The following is a 21,492-nucleotide window of genomic DNA, read 5'->3' on the forward strand; positions in this document are numbered from 1 at the left end:
TCATAGTAGTTTCTCTATTACTATAGAGAATGCAATTAATATCGCTGTGTGAAGTAATTCTAGCTTGAATATATTTTTAAGATGTATATATATTTTTGGTTTTGTAATTTTGATGTTTTAATATTTTTATTCTTTTTTGTTTTAAGATTGTAATATAGTTTATAATTTTTTGACATTTTGTGATTTTGGTCCTTCTGGTGCCGGATTTTGTAAAAGTTGTCGGAATAAATTATGTGCCCCTCGCAATTTTGGTACTTTTATCTCTTATCTTCATAGGGTCCATAAAAGAATTTTGTAACTTTTTGACATTTCACAATTTTAATTATTCTAATGTCAGATCTTGCAAAAGTTGTCGGAATAAATCAAGCAAGCGGTCTCAAGGATGGCTTGTGGCTCGAATGAATCTAAGCTTCATAAACGGATCTGACCTTCTCTCCAATGCAATGATTTTGTTTTTCTATCAAGAAAAAGCAATATTTTATGTCTTTTTCAACGTCCATATTTTGAATCTTGTACACTCCGCAACCTATAATCTATTAACACAAATTACTTGTATCTTTTGCACAATCACATAAACCACCCCTGACAGCCAAATAAGAAGGAATACTTTGTGTAATGATGTTAATACTTTTGGAGTGTGTGTGTGTGTGTTAGTGCAATTTTCCAAAAACCAGAGGTGGTGTGTAAAAATAATGTTAACATTTTTTATTTGTATACGTGTAATTATTCAAAAGGCAAAATTAATTTGTATAAATAAATCATAAGTCGATGAGTATAAATGTATCTATTTCCCAGATAAACTTGGCCACCATTGGTATTTTCAATTAAAGATAAGATGCACTCAACTACATCGTTATTATAAAATGGATAAATAATCAACATCTCCAAAATTACAAATTGTTTGTAAGATACTTACATGAACAAAAAATTTCACATTGATAAAAGAGTCGAACTCATGAGAAAACGTGTGTGTGTGTGTGATGGGCCATTTTTCTAGTTCTATAATTACCCAACCTCCGACCAGCCAAACTTGTGGCCATCATCATTTACGTTTACTACATGTGGGAAGTCACCTATGATTTTGTTGCATAATATGAGAAACGATGATTCTTGTTGTAAAATGGTATGGTTTTGCTGATGTAGAATAAAAGATAAATACATTCGAGAATATTTAAATCGATAGAAGTTGAAAATATAGTGTTTGTAGTGTGTCATTTGATGGTAAAATTTCAAACAGATTATGAATTTATAATTTTTTATTTGTTAGGAGTTACAAGTGAGCTACCTATACACATGATCATCTATTTAAGAATAGTTTAACCCGTCACCCTATCATTATGATGAGCCATCTTAAGTCCCAAAATTTCAGTGTTTCAATAAGTATTCGTCGTTTTTTTTTAAATATATATATTTCTCAACAAATTTTAGTTAATTTTCATAATTTCTTTTGTTGTCATTTGAGCATAATATTTTATCATGTTGGGAATTTATTTCCAGCAGTGCACTAAACAAATACAAGTCTAAAATTAAACTATTACAAGAATCATGATAGGTTTCAAAACCCTTAATATTACAAACCCAGAGTTACATAAAAGTTAAGGAATCTCTACAGATATAGAATAACAGAATATACGCAAAATATTTACAGATCTATGAATGCAATAAAATATAAGAACAGAGAACAAGAATAAATTGGCTCATATAATTATAGAGCCGGATTCGGAAAGGGGAGCCCACAGCCACAAAGACCAGCAACCACACACACACCGGTTGCTACGCACCCAAATCCACAAAGGAACTCGTCCACAAAGGAGCACTTAGACCCCAATCCAAAACCACACAGGTGAAAAATGGCAAAAAAGAAAGCATTCACTCTTTTTTTGTATTTTGCATCTATAGTATTTTTGCCATGGTGGATTTCTCGCACTAAGAATCACACAAAAAATTTCACTTTGGAATTGGTTCACGAAGAATAGATTAATCAGAGAAGAAAGAAGAATTTTTTCAGAAAACCCTTGGAGCGTTAAAGATATAGGATATTATCATCGGAGAAGTGAACATTGATTATTGGACAAATAGGAAGATGACGATGAAGGAAAACTGAGGAAGAGAAAAAATATGCAGAGAAGAAAACGAGGGGACAGACTAAGTGAAGGTTAAGTGGAAACCAGGTCAAGGAATTTGGGTGGGTCAGGTTAGTGGGTCAAGCTATTCAGGTGTGTGTGGGTTAGGGTGTGGGCTGGGCCTATCGAAATAAGGTTATGGGCCAAAATTTTCAACAAAAATAGTTCAAACTTTAATCTATTTTGGACGGATGGACCTAAATTATGACTCTTTTCTTTAGATATTTACAAATTCTATGTGGGAGATCCTTCATAAATAAACCACTACTTTCATTATTTCTTTTTCCAACATTGAACTTTTTTAGAATTAGAGACAAGTTTTTCAATTATTCTCTCAAGTTTTACTGTTTAGGCTCCATCATTTTCATATAAGAGAAACATAAATAGTGATTATAATTGTAAAATTGTATGGTTTTTTCATATGCAATTTGATATTAATAACTTATGTGCTCGAAGAGTTTAAACTGAGTGGATTTGAATCCAAAGCTAATCAGACACAAGTTCCACCTCGGGCTCAGCCTAAGGGATATTAGTAGCCATTTTACTAAAGGTATGTTCTTATGCGGTACTCACTTGTCCGCCACTCGAAACACCATTTCCCGTCTGACTTGAATGTATACAAAGTCACGGAAAACAAATCAAATTTGCTACAAAAGTCGGTAATGGGGTATTCCTGCGTTTCAGAACATTTAAGGTAACAACAAAAATGGGATTCGTTTTAGCTAGAGTTAGCACCCTAATACGCTATATATTTGACACGGGTTTGGTGTAATACTAAAGAAGAAGAAGAACCCAATTGTTCAACCCGTTTATGTGTTAATTAAGTTAAATTAAAGGATAAATTACATTGACACCCTTGAGGTTAGACCAAATAATACAAACACCTCATGTCCTTTGCATAATTACAACTATTCCCCGGAGGTTATAGTTAATAACAATTACACCCACTATTTAAAACCAAAGCTTACACAAAGACCTTTTGAAAAATATAACACTAATGCTCCTCAAGAGTGTAGTTGCAATTTTATAAAAGACAAAAAATATTTATCTAATTTGACCTAATTTCGAAAGTATTCAAGTGTAAAAAGGGTTGGTATAGTCTCACTTATACGTGTGTGTATATATATATATATATATATACAATTATACGTATATGTACTGGACGACTTCGCTATTTCTCCCTGTCACCCCCTGATCGCCCACTCCTCTAGCCACTATCGCCCAAATCCAGGACAATTCGTCCACTTCTTTGGGCGACCGTCGTTGCCAAGGCTAGGGAGAATGGAAGCGGTCAAGGAATCCATTGTAATTTATTTTTATTGTTTGTATATTTTTTCTTTTATAAATATTATACATTAATAATACATTTAAAATAAAATTGAAACATGGTTTGAAAATTTATATTTTTAATTTTAAAAAAAGTTAACTAAATTTGATGTAAGTTCTAAAAAATTTAAAAATATTAAAAATATATTAAAATTTTATTTTAGATACATATAATGGTCATTTTAATTGAATATTATTTTAAATAAATAATATATTTTAAAAGGTTTGATATAATTTTTTGGTATTTTGATATTTAATAACATATTTTATGAATGAATATAATTTATTAAAACATATATAAACTAAATAATAATTTTTAATTAATAACATATAATTGTATAGTTTATTTCTTTATATTTATACAAATATTTAAATTTAAAAAGTGAGTTTTAGTATATTAATTTTTGTATTGTGATTTTTCAATTTACAATTTTAACTTGTAATAATCTCAAAAAAAGCCAAAAATGAAGCCAATTTGTACAATATGCGCGTGTCAAACACTTTCTTTTAGTTTCAAACGGAGAGAGATTGTTCTGCTGCATTTTTAATTAATAACACGTGGGGTTTTTTGCTTATAAAAAGAATACTATAAAATTTCATGCTATTTTACCAAAATACATGGGGTAATGCAATTTACTCTAATTTTATTAGAATTTTAACCTTGGTATTTCGAAAAAGGTGTTCCAACAAACGCTGAATTGCTTTAGCAAGTTTTACATTTGTATAAATTTGTGGAGTGTGAATGCAAAATAACATTTTATGAACAAATTATGCCAAAAGTTGGTGCACTTTGGATTTTAGTGGATATCATGTTGTCTATATTTGTATAGAACAGATGAAAACAATATCATCAATTAAAATTTTATGAAAAATGCTTTTTCAACCCCACAAAAAGAGAGTATTATATTTGGTCCCGTGCTTATCAGAATATTCAATTTTAGGCTCCTGTATTGACTTTTTCGTTGCAAAAACGGACCCATTGTTAGAAGCTGACGAGATGCTCGTGTGGCAGTTAAGTGACAATAATTCGTACCAAATTTGGCACATTCGTAATTTATGGGACTAAATTGAAATTATTTTTTTGCTATGTTGATATCTCTTTCGAGTCTGCTAATAATTCAAAGGTATAAAATATAATTTTTTTTAAACTACATAAGATTCCGTATAATCAAAACAAATTTAAAAAAAGAGGAGTATAATTATTCCAATTTCTAAGGTACTAATGCGTGGTTTGTTCCCTTTAATTGAGAGAGATTTCCAATTGTAATTAGGTCATAATATGATTGAAAGGATTACGCGTAACCTTAGTAGATAGAGTTGGCATAACTCTCTATAATGGGGTTGAACCCATTAGTTAGGTGTTAATAATCTCGAAAGATGTATTAGCATATATTTTTTATGTGGTTCGATTTTCAATGGTCGTGAATCGTCTCTAATTGTCAAATTTGATGGAATGAAGGGGATAAAATCGGAACCTATACAAAAGGGTTTATTGGACTTGATCCTATATAAGCATTTTTTACGTTTAAATTAGATTTAATAGAAATGATAGGTCGAAGTAAAATGATGTAATTCCTTGGGAACAATTATCTTGACTTTCATAAATATATGGGTATTTATACCCATGACCCATTGTATGAGACAACTGTCTTATTTGAAGATGCATCCAGGCGTCTATCATCTAACTTTTTTCTGCTCACCTATATCATTGTAGGCGAATAAGGGCCAGACTCTAATTAGGGCTAATCTGACTATAATTTTAGTTGGCATTAGGTATATTACCTTACGCCTAGTCACGTTAGATCTGTATTAATCTTAATTAAAAAAAATAAGTTTTAGTCCCATTAATTTAGAAAATGTATCAAATCAGTATCAATTATAGCCACTTAATATGAGACTCACGTGTCTTTTTCGATAGTTTGACACGTGGGACTACATTTGGATAGTTTTGACAAATTTTGAGACCAATTGTAACACTTTTCGGTTATTTTGTGGGATTGAAAACTCATTTTTCTCAAAATGATGATTAAATGTAATTTCGTGCCGAATTTAGAGGGTCTTTTGCCGAGTTTATAAGCTCTTCAAAATATCTTATAAGTTGTTTGAGAGCTTATAAGCTCTATAAAATTGTCTGCTAGTGATAATTTCTTAAAAAACCTGTAAGACTCAAAATAAGATATTTAAAATCTTATAAGTTCTTTAAAAATAAAAAAAAAGTAAGCCCAACTTATTTTTTATACAATCTTTTAAAATCTTTAATTTTAATATCAAATAGACAAAAATACTCTCACAATTTTATTAGTATTTTGCTTTTACCCTTTATATAATTGATGTTTTTCCTTTAAATATATTAATATCATTATATAAATTATTCTTATTTTTTAAGTGTTAAGAATAATTTTTATACTTATGCAAAAAAATAAGAATAATTTATATAAATAAATTATAAATTATGGATGTAAATATAATTATTCCTAAAAAGAATTGCATAATGCATTCAAGACAAGAAGAAATGGGAAAAGACAGAAAAGATAAGCCCATATTTTACCGGGGCAAATTATCTGATCCAAACTCTAATGGGGCCCAAAAGTTGTGGATAAATGTACATCTTATTTGTTTGGGCTGTCATTGGTCTAATCTGGTGGATCTTCCCAATTTCTTTTCTTTTCTTTTCTTTTTTCATAGTTGATAGCAGTGTAACATTTTTTGTGATTGTTATTGGTTATAAAAGAAATATAATTTTTCGTTACGATTAATTATTATAAAAAAAATTAAATAGTTATCAATATAAATTAGTCATAGTTCTGCAATGGTCGTTAAGCATTGTTTTCTGCGAATTATGTCAAAATATTAGCCATAGTTAAAATCATGACAAATATTTTGACCAGAGCTAAAAACCATGATTTAATTAGCCGTGGTAAAAAATTTAAGTCGCCGCATAGATTTTATTCGACCATAATTAATAGTATTGATTTACAATAATTTTTAAGTTGTGGTCATTTATAATGTAGCATAAAATCAATTCTTCTGTAGTGTGTCGGGTTGTTTCGTCACGGGTTCAATAAGTAAAATCCATAAACTCAACTTATACTTTGGCTTGTCAACTTATAAAATGTTTGAGAGCTTATAAGCTTTTAAAAATCGTTGGAATTTTTTTTTAAAAAAACTTGTAGACTTCCGGTCATTATTATAGATGTTTGAGAGCTTATAAGCTTTTAAAACTTTCGCTCATTATTATAATATGAAAATTTTATTATGTCGGACGCTCTAACATCTTATTTATCAAAACATCTTATAAGGTATAGTATTTATAAGATATTTCAAATAAATTTAGCCGTATACATTCTTAGGCTTGTGTACGTGAATATCTTTATGCATGTCATTGATATGTAATTCATATCAGTCCATAAGAGAGACATAAAATTTTTTATTGATGGCCACATATTTAAAACTTAAGTGTATATATGATTGTTAACAAAAAATACATAATTCACACCAAACCTCCAAATTCCTCAAATTCATTAACATCACAATTCATAGAAAACTCATATAGTTCTTCATTATTTTATTATTATCAAAGATAAATAATTTTATATATTTTATTTTTGAGGGCATAAAGTTTCTTTTTTCTTAACTTTCATAGTTACTTTGATTAGCCAAACATCATTTTTCTGATTATTTATTTACTTTGGATTCTAAGTCAATAAAGGGAAATCCCAAAATGTCCAACTTCTTACTTTTCAATTATTGCAATCTTGTATTTTTTAATTACTATTTGAGTATTTCAACTTACTCCGAGTAAGATCGGATTACTCTATTTCGAAACATGTCCTCTTATATATGAAAATACTAATGCCAATATCAAGATTGAAACCCCTATAAATATAGAGTTATTTAACGGAATGGTTGTGCTAATGGGAATGACGTGCAACAACGACTAGTAATATTAAAAAAAAGGCACTTTGCACTTTGTGATACAATTACACCAATTTTTTATTATGACAATGATACCCTTAATTTGATTATATATTTATTTATGTTGTTTTTGAAATAGGTGTTAATTTATATATACATATTTTAAAATATAAAAAATATTTATTAAATAAGCAGGAAAATGAAAATAAGTAACCTCCATTATGTTATTGTGCACCAAGTCTAGGGTTCTATATATAAATGCGCCTACACGCTTCTCTCCACTAGAACCCCTTTCTCCTAAAACCCTAATACTCTGCTGAGTGGTGGCTCCGCCGCACGCCGGCGTGTTTTCAGGTTCAATTTTTCACGCACTTCCTTAGCATGTTTTTTTAGAAGGAAAAGCTACATAATAATTTATGGGAAGAAATGAATTGATGATTCAACCTCATTATCTCTCAAAGCTCGGTCCTGTTTGAGTTCTCACCAGGTTGCGGCTAACTTTGGATTTCTTTTTTGTATTTAAGTTAGGTCTTTGTTCTGTTAGGAGAAACAGGTAACTATCAGTTTTGGTTGAGGAGAAGCAAGAATGCTGCTGCTGTTTGAAACTCCCGCGGGGTTTGCCCTTTTCAAAGTCTTGGATGAAGGAAAACTGTCCAAAGTCGAGGTGTGTTTTGTGCAGAGCCTCTGTTTGTGTTCTTTTCTTTTATTTTCTGTTGTTGTCTGTTGTGTTGCTTGTATTTCTTCGTTTTTTGTTTGTGATTTCTTTCTATTTTTCCGTATGGCAGGACTTGGGGAAGGAGTTCGCTACTCCTGATTCTGCTAGACAGGTCTGGATTATGATTCGTGTTAATGCTGCCTTTGCAATTTGTTGAATTATAAATGTGTCAGATTATAGACAGACAAGTGACTTTGATTCCATGTGAAGTAGGAGCATTGTTCTCACTTCAACATCGCCTATCTAGTTCTGTATAAAGCAGGATTTTGTCACTCTTTTATTGGCACTTAGACCACCTCCTATGTATGAGCCGACCAAAGATTTTCATCATGTTGGTGTTTTTCTTTTATTGTTCACCCAAAAAGGCTAAATTTAACAAAATAATCCATACCTTAGAACTCCATGAAGTGAGAGTTTGTCTTCTAAAATTGACTTCGATTTTTATTTTTAATGTGCTCCAATTTTTTAAGTGTTACTAAAGGAAAGAAAACTAATGGCTATTGTAAAATTGAATATCGATTACTGGTTAAAATCAAATGAAATTGTTTCCTTAATCTATCAGCTTTTGACTGGCATTGCTGTAACAGTGCTGAGGTTGTAAGTTTAATTGTGAGGTGGAGCAAGTGGAAAAATGAAATGACGGTGTAAGAATATTAGGGACTCAGCTTCCCCACTCATCTTGGCTTTTTTTATAGTATTTGGGTCTATATTAACTTGATGGTTCTGATAACAAATGTTTTATGTCAACATTAGGTTGTCAAGCTAAAAGCCTTTTCCAAGTTCGAGAACACCTCTGAGGCTTTGTCAGCTGCGACCTTATTGATAGATAGTAAACCCAGCAAAGGTCTCCGCAAATTCTTGCGTAGCCATTGTGAAGGTGACATTTTAGCTGTAGCTGATTCCAAACTTGGGAACACAATCAAAGAGAAGTTGGTGAGTTAGACACAATAACCAAGGAGATGTGTCACAATGCTGTAATTATGTCCAGCTTGTTGTCTTGCTTTCCATTAAGCTGATTGTTTATGCCTCACAGCAAATTGAATGTGTCCACAACAATGCTGTCATGGAGCTGATGAGAGGTGTTAGAAGTCAGTTGACCGAACTTATATCTGGTCTAGCTTCACAAGATTTGGCTCCAATGAGCCTGGGTTTATCACACAGCTTATCAAGATACAAACTGAAATTCAGTCCTGATAAGGTGAATCTCTTTGCAGTTTATCTGTTGTAACTGTATGTTCATTCTGATAATGGGATCTCTTCACCTTCCCCGTGTTATTTGTATAAAGATGTACTACGCGCTGGAGTTATAATTCTTGAAAGTTGGAGAAAGGCCAATTAACCCAGAAGATATTGACATCCTTTATCAGTTGCATTAAAAGATGTGCCTTTGAAAAGATAAATGACTGTAATATAACCGTACAAATGCCATTTGGGTATATACATGTCTCGTAATGCATAATAGGAGTTCACAACTAACAGAGGATGATGATACCAGTGACTGATCTTATTAGAGTCATCAGAAAGTTGTGAAAAAATGTATCTCGGCAGCTTCTTTTGAAAAAGTAAACAAATGAAGTTAGTTAGTACTCAATGGAAGGGGGAACTTGGCAGCAGATTGAACTGCCATCATTACAAGTTTCTGCACCTTCCTTTTGTTGGTTATCAAATACAGAAGTTGATGATATTTTACATTAAGGAAGGTGGAGTTGGAGGAGGGGGTGGAGCGGAAAAGGGAGAACAATGAGTTGTTTGTATGCTTTGTACACAGCTATAGATTTTGAGGAACCTATGTTTGGATCATCAACTAACAGTATTTAAAATGTTTGCTTTCATAGTATCTATATCTATTATCTTTTTAACTGATGGATTGATGGTTGTTACTCTAGGTTGATACAATGATAATACAAGCCATTAGCTTGTTGGATGACCTTGACAAGGAGCTAAATACATATGCAATGAGGGTCAGGGAATGGTATGGTTGGCATTTTCCGGAACTTGCAAAGATCATACAAGACAATATCCTTTATGCAAAGACAGTGAAGTTGATGGGCAACCGAACAAATGCTGCGAAGCTTGATTTCTCTGAGGTAGAGATTTATGTTCTTTTTACTTTTTACTTGTTTCTAGTTCCCAAGTTTAGAATTGATGTGGGAGTTCTGACCTTAAGTTCTCCTTAGGCCAGTACTTGGCTAATTATGCACCCTCTAAAGTTCGTCTGGGCCCCCCCATGGTTCTAATGAACTAGTCGGGTTGAGAAATGCGTGGTTTATATTGTATTTAATACCTCTAGCATGCACTGGAAATTGGAAGAAGGATAAATTTCTGCAAGTTTCTTTCTTCTTTGACTGGGATTCTGTTGCTCTTATGCTCACACGTGTTCTCAATGTGCATAGATACTCCAAGAAGAAGTTGAAACAGAACTGAAAGAGGCAGCCATGATTTCCATGGGAACTGAAGTTAGTGACCTCGATTTGGAGAATATCAAAGATTTGTGCAACCAAGTTCTGTCTCTTGCAGAATACAGAGCTCAACTGTACGACTATCTAAAGAGCAGGATGAACACCATTGCCCCAAATCTTACGGCTCTTGTTGGAGAACTTGTTGGTGCTCGCTTGATTGCTCATGGAGGCAGCTTATTAAATCTGGCTAAGCAACCAGGAAGTACAGTTCAGATACTTGGTGCAGAGAAGGCTCTTTTTAGAGCACTGAAGACCAAGCATGCGACTCCTAAATATGGACTCATATATCATGCATCTTTAATTGGTCAAGCAGCACCTAAGCACAAGGGTAAAATTTCAAGGTCTCTTGCTGCAAAGGCTGCTCTGGCAATTCGATGTGATGCTCTTGGAGATGGGGAAGATAATTCTATGGGCTTGGAGAATAGGGCTAAGGTACTTGAACTTGTGGTTTAATAGAAAGTTGCAAGCCATAACTCCATTTTCTGTCATTAACTGTCTGTTTTGTGTAGCTTGAAGCTCGTTTAAGGAACTTAGAGGGCAAAGAACTTGGTCGTTCTGTTGGGTCTGCAAAAGGCAAACCAAAGATTGAATTTTATGACAAGGACAGGAAGAAAGGATCAGGGGGTTTGATCACTCCAGCCAAGGTCTGAATCAAATCTTTGGTAAAATACTACCAGATGTTTTCCTCTGATGTCTAAATTTCCTTTCTTTCCATGCAGACTTACAACCCAGCTGCCGATTCAATCCTAGGACTAACTGAATCATTGTCCAAGAAAGACAAGTATGAAACATTACCATCTCAGACTCATGTGCCTTCTGCTGATGAAGAGCAAAAGAGTAAGAAAAAGAAGAAGAAGAAGAATGATGCAGAAGATGCTGAAATGGCAAACGGAATTAATGGTGCAGAACCTGAAAGTGAAGCAGTAGGGAAGAAGGAAAAGAAGAAAAAGAAGAAGCACTTATCAGATGATGCTGAGATGACGACTGAACAGGAGATCGCTGATGGGGGAGAGAAGAAGAAGAAGAGAAAACACACTGAGCTGCCAAATGAACAAGAAGATGCTGATGCAGGCGAGAAGAAGAAAAAGAAGAGAAAACACGCCGAACCTGACGGTGAAGGTGACGCAACCCCTGCTAAAAAGAAAGACAAAAAGAAGAAAAAGAAAAGTGAAGACTGAAAATTCTAGACATATGCATAGCAACAGGCCTAGCAGTTTTGTTTCATGAGCATGATTTTGGTTAGTGCATGTAAATTAGGCCTTCTGTTCTACAATTTTATCTTAAACTTATTCAGTGTATTGCTTATTTCGCATGTAATCAGTAGAAAACAGCCTCTGTTTAATTGGGGTGTTTTGAGCCGTCAAACGTGTCCGTATGTGGAGTGTTTTTAGCACATTATTAGTATAAGATGTCTTAAACTCTGATAACCTGAAATGATCCCAATTTGCCTTCTCATGTCAAGCAAGATGGGCAAAGTATTTTCCCTTCTAAGATCATACATTGTTACCCATATCTGGAACTTGTTGGAGACATGAAGCACAAACGAGCACTTGTTTTGTGGGATTTTCAGCTCAGTAAGAGAGGACAACGTCCAGTGAAGATAAAGACTGTGGGAAGTTCTATTCTATCATGTGGTTATAGGCTGTGTATCGACGTGCATGGTCAATGAGAAGTGCTTGGGAAATATCATTATGCCGATGTCTTGTGGTATTTGCAACTGTTTAAAATAAGCATTTATAAGTTTACTTCTGAAAATTAGTTGAAAAGAATTTTTAATTTATTATTTCTGCTGTACTCATTCGAAATTTCTTTCTCCGATAATAGGTAGTTGATGTGGTAATTGAAGCTCAACTCTCCGTCAATGTTTTGTAATTGTAGGTCGGCGGTGGGTTGGTCATTCTGCTGAGCTGGGCCAACGTCTAAATTTCAGCTGGTATTCAAAGTAATTTTTGAGGTAAATATTTATCCATAAGCTTTGTTGGCTGAAGACAACTTGTTTAGGTGTGAGAGTTTGCAATGGTTATTCAACTGGGAACTCCACTTAATTCTTTTGCCTACGTCCAATACTATCTTCTCTAAACTATGCAGTGATTATGACAATCTGTTTGTATAGGTTGTTGGCCATGCATATGTTTTTCATGGGTTTTTATTTTTTTATAATTTGAGTAAGACTAATGAACTAGTATTAATTGAAGTAAATCAATTATAATTATTTTTGCTGAATATCAATATATAATAATCAATAATCATACCATGTCCAATAATATCAAATAAACTACATCTAATCAGAACATACTATTGTAGTAGACAACACCTACTATGCAGTAGGAACAATACCCCACGCATATGGTTGTGGGGTCTTAATTTCTTCAATTGAGTAAGGCTTCGTTAACATATTTTTCATGTTATTGAGGGCAAAATAGCTTTTTTGATGTAGGCTGGCGGAGACTGCAAAGCAATGTTTGTCGCAATTCAAAAATTGTTTGTCAGTACTATCTATCTTTTTATTATCCTTACCATATATGCTACAATTACATTAGCAAAAAACTTAAAAGCCAAGTTACAAAGGTATTGCACTACGAACTTATGAGTAAAATTCCTGATTAAGTGAAAAACTTTCGTTGTTTAATTGATATTAATAGTAGAGATGCATGCTTAAATAACCTACACATGAACATTGATGACTTTTATGATTGTGTTATTTGCTTGAGCAAGTCGAGCATTTTCCAAGTAAGGGAACAAATAGCAATTTTTTGAGTATCCTTGCTCACCACACAAACCACCGTGTGGTGAAGTCAATTTTAAGCGTAGAGGCTGGACAATTAGCAAGCATTTTCAAGTTATATTGACTTTTATACATTGTCACACGCACTAATACATGAAATGAGAAACATATTTACACTTATAAAGGTAGTTTAGTAAAAAAAAAATAAAATTATTTGATCTGTAATAAGTTAGTAGTACATCAATTGTGGTTAAATATGATCTTTTACTCTCTTTTATATCAACAAATTTTGTGAAATTTGACTAATAAAGTGATCTATTTATTAGACGAGAATAAAAATGTCAGAAGTACTAAATCCAATATTTCAAATCACATAATGTCCATTTATAATTACACCAAATGTTATGGAAGGCAATATAGTTATCTCAATTACAGTAAAATCTCTATAAATTAATAATATTGAGACCACATAATTTTATTAATTTAAAAATATATTACATAATAGATAAATTAATAATTTATTAATTTAAAGAGATTTTTTTCCTGTTCCAACCAACTTATATTATTCTCAAGGAATTTAGATGAATGAACTACTGATTCATGAACTTGATTTGATGATTAATGGCTTTGGTTACCGCAACAAAATGGATGTCAATCACCCATTGAATTATCTCCGTGAAAATGATACATGTTTAAAGGTTCGAATTTTAGAAAAAATTGTAACTAGTGTTGGTAAAAATGTCGGTGCCGATGAAATTGAATATGATACAATAACTTTATAATCAAGTATACGGAAAAAAGCACTCATAACAGCAACAACTCTTTCATAATTTTTCGTTGCAATATAAGATTTTTGGATGCAGTAAGAAAAATTAAAATAAAATATAATTAATTTTAAATTTTAAAAAAAACAATAATAGAATTTATTTTATTAAGTTGTTCTAATTATATTTGTAATATAATTATTAATTTACAATATTGAAGTGACCATAAGTTTATATAAGATCATTTTTTTGAAAATTATTATATTATTAATTTATTAAAATTGTTATTTTAGACCTTAGGAATTAAAAAGAAATACTAATATTTTATTGTATAATTAAGCACAAATCTCCTTTCTTATAAATTCGCCTACACGCTAGAACCCTTTCTCCTAAAACCCTAATTCTCTGCTGAGTGGTGGCTCCGCTGCACCTTTAGTCGCCGGCGTGCGACCTTGGTTCTTTCTCAGTCTTCTCCAGATTGGGACTGACGTCGACTTTGCTCTTGTGTTCAAGTTAGGTATTTGTTTTTGTTAGGAGAAACCGATAACTCTCAGTTTTGGTTGAGGAAAAGCAAGAATGCTGCTTCTGTTTGAGACCCCGGCGGGGTTTGCCCTTTTTAAAGTCTTGGATGAAGGAAAGCTGTCGAAAGTTGAGGTGTGTTTTGTTCTGAGCCTCTGTTTGTTTCATTTTCGTTTAATTAGTTTTGGTTGGGTGATGTGTTGCTTGTATTTCTTCGGTTTTTGTTTCTGATTTTCTTTCGTGTTGCAGGACTTGGGGAAGGAGTTCGCCTCTCCTGATTCTGCTAGACAGGTCTGGATTTTGAATTCGTGTTAGGTTAATCAATTGTACATTTGTTAGATTGAGGACAAACATACGAGTAAACTAGGGAGCAGCATTGTTCTCACTTCAACATTTGAAAATTAGCCGGACTTCTCAATCTTTCTATTTGCACTTAGACCTCCTCCTGTGTGTGAGCCGTCTAAAGATTTTCTTCTTGTTGGCGCTATTTTAACATTCACACGGAAAATGGGAAAATTTGAAAGTTATAAAAGTTCATTTTATCGAATAATGACTTCAGTGTTATATTCTGGGGAAATACTGGGCTTCCAATTTTAAAGATTTTGGAGTCACCTGGTTCTTTGTTAAGTTTTATTTGTAACTATAGTCTTTGTCAGAAAAAAAAATTCAGATTAAAAAGAAAGAAAAAAAATGACTTCTGGAAAATTCATTGAATCATAGTTTCCTGGTTTAAAGCTACTGAAATATCAGCTTGATACATCAGCTTTGACTGACATATCACAAGCTGTAACATTGCTGAGGTTGCAAATTTTAATCAGCGCCTCATTTGTCACGTGGAAAAGTGAGACGAGGGTGGAAGAGAATGGAGGAGAAATAGATATTTAGGCTTAGACGAAACTTAAAAGAAAATTAGTTTTTTTATTTTATATAATTAAGTGCTGGAACACAGACTAAACACTGCTGTCCTTTCTTGACTCCCCTTGGCCTTTTTTAGTTTTTGTGGCTTGTTATATGGATGCAATAACAATTGTTTTTATGTCAACATTAGGTTGTCAAGCTGAAAGCCTTTTCCAAGTTCGAGAACACATCTGAGGCTTTGTCAGCTGCGACTTTACTGATAGATAGTAAACCCAGCAAAGGTCTCCGCAAATTTTTGCGTAGCCATTGTGAGGGTGACATTTTAGCTGTAGCTGATTCCAAACTTGGGAACACAATCAAAGAGAAGCTGGTAAGTTAGCATCATAACCTAAGAGATGTGTCACTATGCTGTACTTATGTGCAGCTGGTCTGTCTTGCTTCAGTTAAGCTGATTGTTTATGCATTGCAGCAAATAGAATGTGTTCACAATAATGCTGTCATGGAGCTGATGAGAGGCGTGAGAAGTCAGTTGACTGAACTTATATCTGGTCTAGCTTCACAAGATTTGGCTCCAATGAGCTTGGGTTTATCTCATAGCTTGTCAAGATACAAATTGAAATTCAGTCCTGATAAGGTGAATCTCGTTGCAGTTTATCTATTGTAATTGTATGCTGATTCTGGTAATGGAATCCCTTCACCTTCCCCTTGCTATTTCTGTGTAAAGATGTACTATGAGGTGGAGTTTTTGTTCTTTAGCGCAGGAAATACCACGTAATTTATGTTGGAATCTGATATAATCTATTCCAGAAGATATTGACATCCTTTCTTAGTTGTGTTGAAAGATGTGTGTTCGTAGTAAAAACAAGGGTAACAAATTTAACCGTGCGAATGCTGATTGGATTTATAAAGTCTCATAATGCATAATAGGAGTTGTCTAACAAGGGATGACCCTACCAGTGTCGTTTGTTAAGTAACCTAATCTTATTAGATGCTATCAGAAAATTTTGCAAAATGAATCCTGGCACCTTTTTTGAGGAAAAGTAAACAAATGAAGTTAGCACTCAATAGAAGAGGGAACTTGGCAACTGTTCTAACTACCATTCTTAGGCCTTTCTGCAGCTTCCCTTTGTTGGTTATATAATACAGAAGTTGACTATATTGTACATCCAAGAAAAGAAGAAAGGTGGCTTAGGCGGGGGGCGGGGACAGGAAAGGGAGAACAACGATGTTCTTGCATGCTTTGTACACAGCTCTCCATTTTGAGGAACCTGTGTTCAGGACCACATTTAGAAGTGAAAGCCCTGTAGTGCACTTAAACAATTAAAAGTGAGAGTTTTAGTCTGAACTGAGAGCCTAGTCGTATATTTATTCAAGAATAGGGCAATATTTTTGTGATATGACAGTATTTATTGGCCCTTCCTTGTGTTAATGTCATTGCAGCTTTTTACAGTGTATCAATTAACATTACTTTAGAATGTTTTCATAATGTCTATCTAGTCTGTTTTTAACTGATGAATTTTGTTGGTTGTTAATCTAGGTTGATACAATGATAATACAAGCCATTAGCTTGTTGGATGACCTTGACAAGGAGCTGAATACGTATGCAATGAGGGTCAGGGAATGGTATGGTTGGCATTTTCCAGAACTTGCAAAGATCATACAAGACAATATCCTTTATGCAAAGACAGTTAAGTTGATGGGCAACCGAACAAATGCTGCGAAGCTTGATTTCTCTGAGGTAGAGGTTTAGGTTCTTGTTTCCTTTTACCCACTCCTGCCGTATGAATTTGTGATAATAACAAATATAATAAAATATATTTTATTTTAACTATAAATCAACCAACCAAGTAACCGGATGAATGAGTAAATACTACTGAACTGACACATGCATATAAAGATAGAGTTTGTTCACTAGTCATGCTAGTCAAATGAATTTCGTGTCATTCATGTGGTAATACATATTTATTTCTCTTGCTCGAGTCATCGCATAATGCATATGAAAGATGTCCAACCAACTAAAATCAGTACTTTTGACATATTGAAGAATTTGGGCTTCAGGTTGTAAGCTTTAGACTGGAATATGATTAGACATTCTTAATATTCTTGAGCTTGATTCAGGATGGTATGTTAGGTGTTTCTAGTTCCCAAGTTTAGAATTAATGTGGGAGTTCTGGCCTTTGAGTTCTCCTCTGCCCCCTACGGTTCTAATGAACAATGCATGATTTATGTTGTATTTAATACATCTAACACGCTCTTGAAATAGGAAGAAGAATAAATTTCTTTTAAGTTTTTTTATCCTGTCGTATTTGACTGGGATTTGTTCTTGTGCTCACACATTCTCTCAAATGTTCATAGATACTCCAAGAAGAAGTTGAGGCAGAACTGAAAGAGGCTGCCATGATTTCCATGGGAACTGAAGTTAGTGACCTGGATTTGGAGAACATCAAAGATTTGTGCAACCAAGTTCTCTCTCTTGCAGAGTACAGAGCTCAACTCTACGACTATCTAAAGAGCAGGATGAACACCATTGCCCCAAATCTTACGGCTCTTGTTGGAGAACTTGTTGGTGCTCGCTTGATTGCGCATGGAGGCAGCTTATTAAATCTGGCTAAGCAACCGGGAAGTACAGTTCAGATACTTGGTGCAGAGAAAGCTCTTTTCCGAGCACTGAAGACAAAGCATGCGACTCCTAAATATGGACTTATATATCATGCATCTTTAATTGGTCAAGCAGCACCTAAGCACAAGGGTAAAATTTCAAGGTCTCTTGCTGCAAAAGCTGCCTTGGCAATTCGATGTGATGCTCTTGGAGATGGGGAAGATAATTCTATGGGTTTGGAGAACAGAGCCAAGGTAATTCAACTTGTATTTTGATAGAAAGTTTCAAGCATCCTGTTTTAACCCTTTTTTCTGTTATGACTTCTCTTTTGTGTTATGTAGCTTGAAGCACGATTAAGGAGCTTAGAAGGCAGAGAACTTGGTCGTTCTGCTGGGTCTGTAAAAGGCAAACCGAAGATTGAAGTCTATGACAAGGACCGGAAGAAAGGATCTGGGGGTTTGATTACTCCAGCTAAGGTCTGAAAACAAGTTCTATAGTTAAAAGCTGAAATATTTTTTCCTGTTTGCAGGTCTAAATTTCTTCTCCTCTTATGCAGACTTACAATCCAGCAGCGGATTCAGTTCTAGGCCTAACAGAATCATTGTCCAAGGACGAAACTGTTCCATCCCACAATCAGCAACCAGGCAGTGATGTGCCGGTTACTGATGGAGAGCAAAAGAGTGAGAAAAAGAAAAAGAAGAAGAAGAATGTAGAAGACGCCGCCATGGCAGATGGAGCTGAACCTGAAAGTGAAGCAGTTGGGAAGAAGGAAAAGAAGAAAAAGAAGCACTTACCAGATGATGCTGAGATGACAACTGAACATGAGAATGCAGATGGGGGAGAGAAGAAGAAAAAGAGAAAACACGCCGCGTTGCCAAGTGAAACGGATAATGCGGATGCAGGCGAGAAGAAGAAAAAGAAGAGGAAACATGCTGAGAATGATGGGGAAGACGCAGAAACCCCTAAACAGAAGAAGGAGAAAAAGAAGAAGAAGAAAAGTGAAGCCTGAACATTTCGGACATGCATGAGCAACAGGTCTAACAGTTTTGTTTCTTGAGCATGGTGATGTTGTGCATGTAAATTAGTCCACCACCTATTCATCCTACAATACTGACTTGAATTTCCCATGAGAAGTCGAACCACCGGTTTGAGTGAGACATATTTTACTGTGGGACGCGTTCATATCTATCTATATTCGGTGATCATTTCAGTTGTCTTAGCAGAATGTATCTTTAACTTGATAAATAGGGTGATGAAATTTTGCTTTGTGATGACAAATTAGGTAGGACAAAAGCTTGTCTCCATAAGGCGGTGCATTTTACAGTCTGCTTGTCTCCAGAAAAATGCCTGATTTCTTCTGGTGAAATTCTTGAATGGTGGCTGTAGCCTGTCTACCCATGTTTTCATCTTTTACCTTTTCTCCAGTGAAAGACCCTAACCATCTTACGGTCTTCTACACTATCTAATTTGGATATAAAGGAAAAGTATAGTTAATATGCTAATTTTGTCAAATATTAGTCATATTGTGTGCTTATTTAGTTTCAAGGTCACAAGTTATTCAAATTATTTGATATGCTTAGATCTCACTATGCAGGAGTCCTCAAGTCCAAAATATATATTTACTTTATTGAAAAAATACTAATATTTTTTTAAAAGGTAAGTGAATATTATATGATTATATAATTTTAAGTTGATAAATAATTAATTTGTTAAGTATGTTTATATCATTCTATAAGAGCTCTCATACGCCAAAAAAGACCCAATAAGACTTACGTATTTACTTAGTGTTAAGTTAATAAATTATTTAAGTTATTAACTACTCGTACACAACATCTTATTTTGTTAAAAGTATAATTCCAGCATCAACATTGTTAATTTGAAAAAAAACACACACACACACACACTGGAAAATAGTTCTACATAAAACACTTCTCCATTATTATTATTTTAATTTTGTAAAAACATGTTACAACAAGTATCTTGTAAATCAATATGTTGCACAAACCAAATATATTTTCAGATAAACCAAACTGTAATTGATATTTAAATATGCGGGACCATAATTATTTACCTCAATAAGGTAAAATGTTAAGAAGAGTAATTAAGAAAATTGCATAATTTGCCCAGAATTAACGCCCAAAACTCATCCAATGGACTAATTTGAAGTCAATAATTAAAAAGACATTAGGGATGAAAATAAACTTTATCTTTAAAATTTCTGATCATATTTATTCCCGAGAAAAAAAGAAAAACTCTAAGACCCCATATTATAGCAACATATCCCCTTAAAAACCACCTCACCAATTTGCTTCAGACATATATTAATATAGTACACTCCTTTGTACAACCATAGGCCACACAAGATTCAACAACCCTCCACCCAAACCATCACAATAAAATTTATAGAGTAAATTATTGTTGATACTCCCTAAAATTATATTTAATTACACAAACACTTTCGACTTTTTATAAAATTATAGCTACATCCCTTGAAAGATATTTGTGTAAAGTTTCACCATTAAACGGAGAATGTATTTGTAATTTTTCTAAGAACAAGGGGTGTTTGTGTAATTTAACTTAATATCAAGTGATATTTACAATTTATCGAAACTGTATATTAAATATACACATGCGCGTACCAGTTCAATGTAACAAGTGATCTCCCTATGAAATTGTTAATAACTAACTTCTTTTTAAGCAAAAAAGAAAAAGAAGAAGGCAACGTGCTTTTCTGAACTTTTAAGAACACAAAACAACACAACCCCCTAATGCAGGAAGCAACAAACTTCTTTTTTGAAAAAAAATAGGGGGTGCATTTCAACATTTCTTTTTTTTTTTTTAATGTAGAAAAATTGTGTAAGTATGAGTATTTTCACAGCGGATCAATACTAAAAAAAAAAAACACAAGTAGGAAATAAAGTATAGGGCATAGTGAAAATGGAAGAGGAAGAGAACAAGTGAAGAAAAAGTGGTTGGGGCATTGGATTTATAGTGCAACCTTTTGAATTAATGCCAACTATGTATATATATATATATATATTCCTTGTGCTCTTTTTTAATTAAAAGAAACTTCTCATCTTCCCAATTTGTGATACAAAAGTGGGCAACCATTGAATCTACACATCACCTTTGTTTAATTTGTTTCTAGTATATGTATATATGTAACCTCATTACCTTTTCAAAGATCCCAAACTACTTTTATTGTTTATTATAAATGATATGGTAGCTACAATATTTTCTATGATTTTATGTATGTTGTTGGATTTTTATTTTTATTTTTCAATAGGTAATTTAGGGTATTGGAATGGTCAAACCTATATTTGTTTAAGGGGTTTTCTCTTTTGAGATTGTGGTTCTTGTCCCAATGCTTTTTCTTTCTTTTTCATTTTTCTTTTGTCCCATTTCTATTAGTGCAAAAAAAACAATATCTACTTAGACGTGTTTGTAATTCTTTAAAAAATATAAAAAAAATTACTGAATTGGAGTGAA

The 21,492-nt window shown here is 33.3% G+C and overlaps 2 protein-coding genes across 4 annotated transcripts; both read left to right on the top strand.

The window, feature by feature from the left end:
- On the top strand, window positions 7,594-11,993 carry LOC105178111 (probable nucleolar protein 5-2). 3 transcript variants are annotated; one of them, XM_011101478.2, is made up of 9 exons: window positions 7,594-7,718; window positions 7,909-8,028; window positions 8,150-8,191; window positions 8,833-9,012; window positions 9,113-9,277; window positions 9,966-10,166; window positions 10,473-10,970; window positions 11,048-11,182; window positions 11,258-11,993. In XM_011101478.2, the coding sequence occupies exons 2-9, from the start codon at window positions 7,951-7,953 to the stop codon at window positions 11,714-11,716; spliced, it is 1,758 nt and encodes a 585-aa protein (XP_011099780.1). In that variant the 5' UTR covers window positions 7,594-7,718; window positions 7,909-7,950; the 3' UTR covers window positions 11,717-11,993. The 3 variants fall into 3 exon arrangements, with proteins under 3 accessions (XP_011099780.1, XP_011099778.1, XP_011099779.1); XM_011101476.2 differs by having other exon boundaries at window positions 7,596-7,718; window positions 7,893-8,028; XM_011101477.2 differs by having other exon boundaries at window positions 7,603-7,718; window positions 7,889-8,028.
- On the top strand, window positions 14,404-19,416 carry LOC105178112 (probable nucleolar protein 5-2). Its single transcript, XM_011101479.2, has 8 exons — window positions 14,404-14,681; window positions 14,796-14,837; window positions 15,595-15,774; window positions 15,874-16,038; window positions 16,942-17,142; window positions 17,760-18,257; window positions 18,345-18,479; window positions 18,560-19,416. The coding sequence occupies exons 1-8, from the start codon at window positions 14,604-14,606 to the stop codon at window positions 19,010-19,012; spliced, it is 1,752 nt and encodes a 583-aa protein (XP_011099781.1). The 5' UTR covers window positions 14,404-14,603; the 3' UTR covers window positions 19,013-19,416.

This window comes from Sesamum indicum, linkage group LG15 (genome assembly GCF_000512975.1).
Source record: "Sesamum indicum cultivar Zhongzhi No. 13 linkage group LG15, S_indicum_v1.0, whole genome shotgun sequence".
Taxonomy (NCBI): Eukaryota; Viridiplantae; Streptophyta; class Magnoliopsida; order Lamiales; family Pedaliaceae; genus Sesamum; species Sesamum indicum.

Coding starts and splice junctions, on each gene's coding strand:
- LOC105178111 (XM_011101478.2), top strand. CDS start 7,951: ATGCTGCTGCTGTTTGAAACTCCCGCGGGGTTTGCCCTTTTCAAAGTC. Junction 10,167..10,472: donor CGAAGCTTGATTTCTCTGAG/GTAGAGATTTAT, acceptor CAATGTGCATAG/ATACTCCAAGAAGAAGTTGA. Junction 11,183..11,257: donor GTTTGATCACTCCAGCCAAG/GTCTGAATCAAA, acceptor CTTTCCATGCAG/ACTTACAACCCAGCTGCCGA.
- LOC105178112 (XM_011101479.2), top strand. CDS start 14,604: ATGCTGCTTCTGTTTGAGACCCCGGCGGGGTTTGCCCTTTTTAAAGTC. Junction 14,682..14,795: donor GAAAGCTGTCGAAAGTTGAG/GTGTGTTTTGTT, acceptor TTCGTGTTGCAG/GACTTGGGGAAGGAGTTCGC. Junction 16,039..16,941: donor TGAAATTCAGTCCTGATAAG/GTGAATCTCGTT, acceptor TTGTTAATCTAG/GTTGATACAATGATAATACA.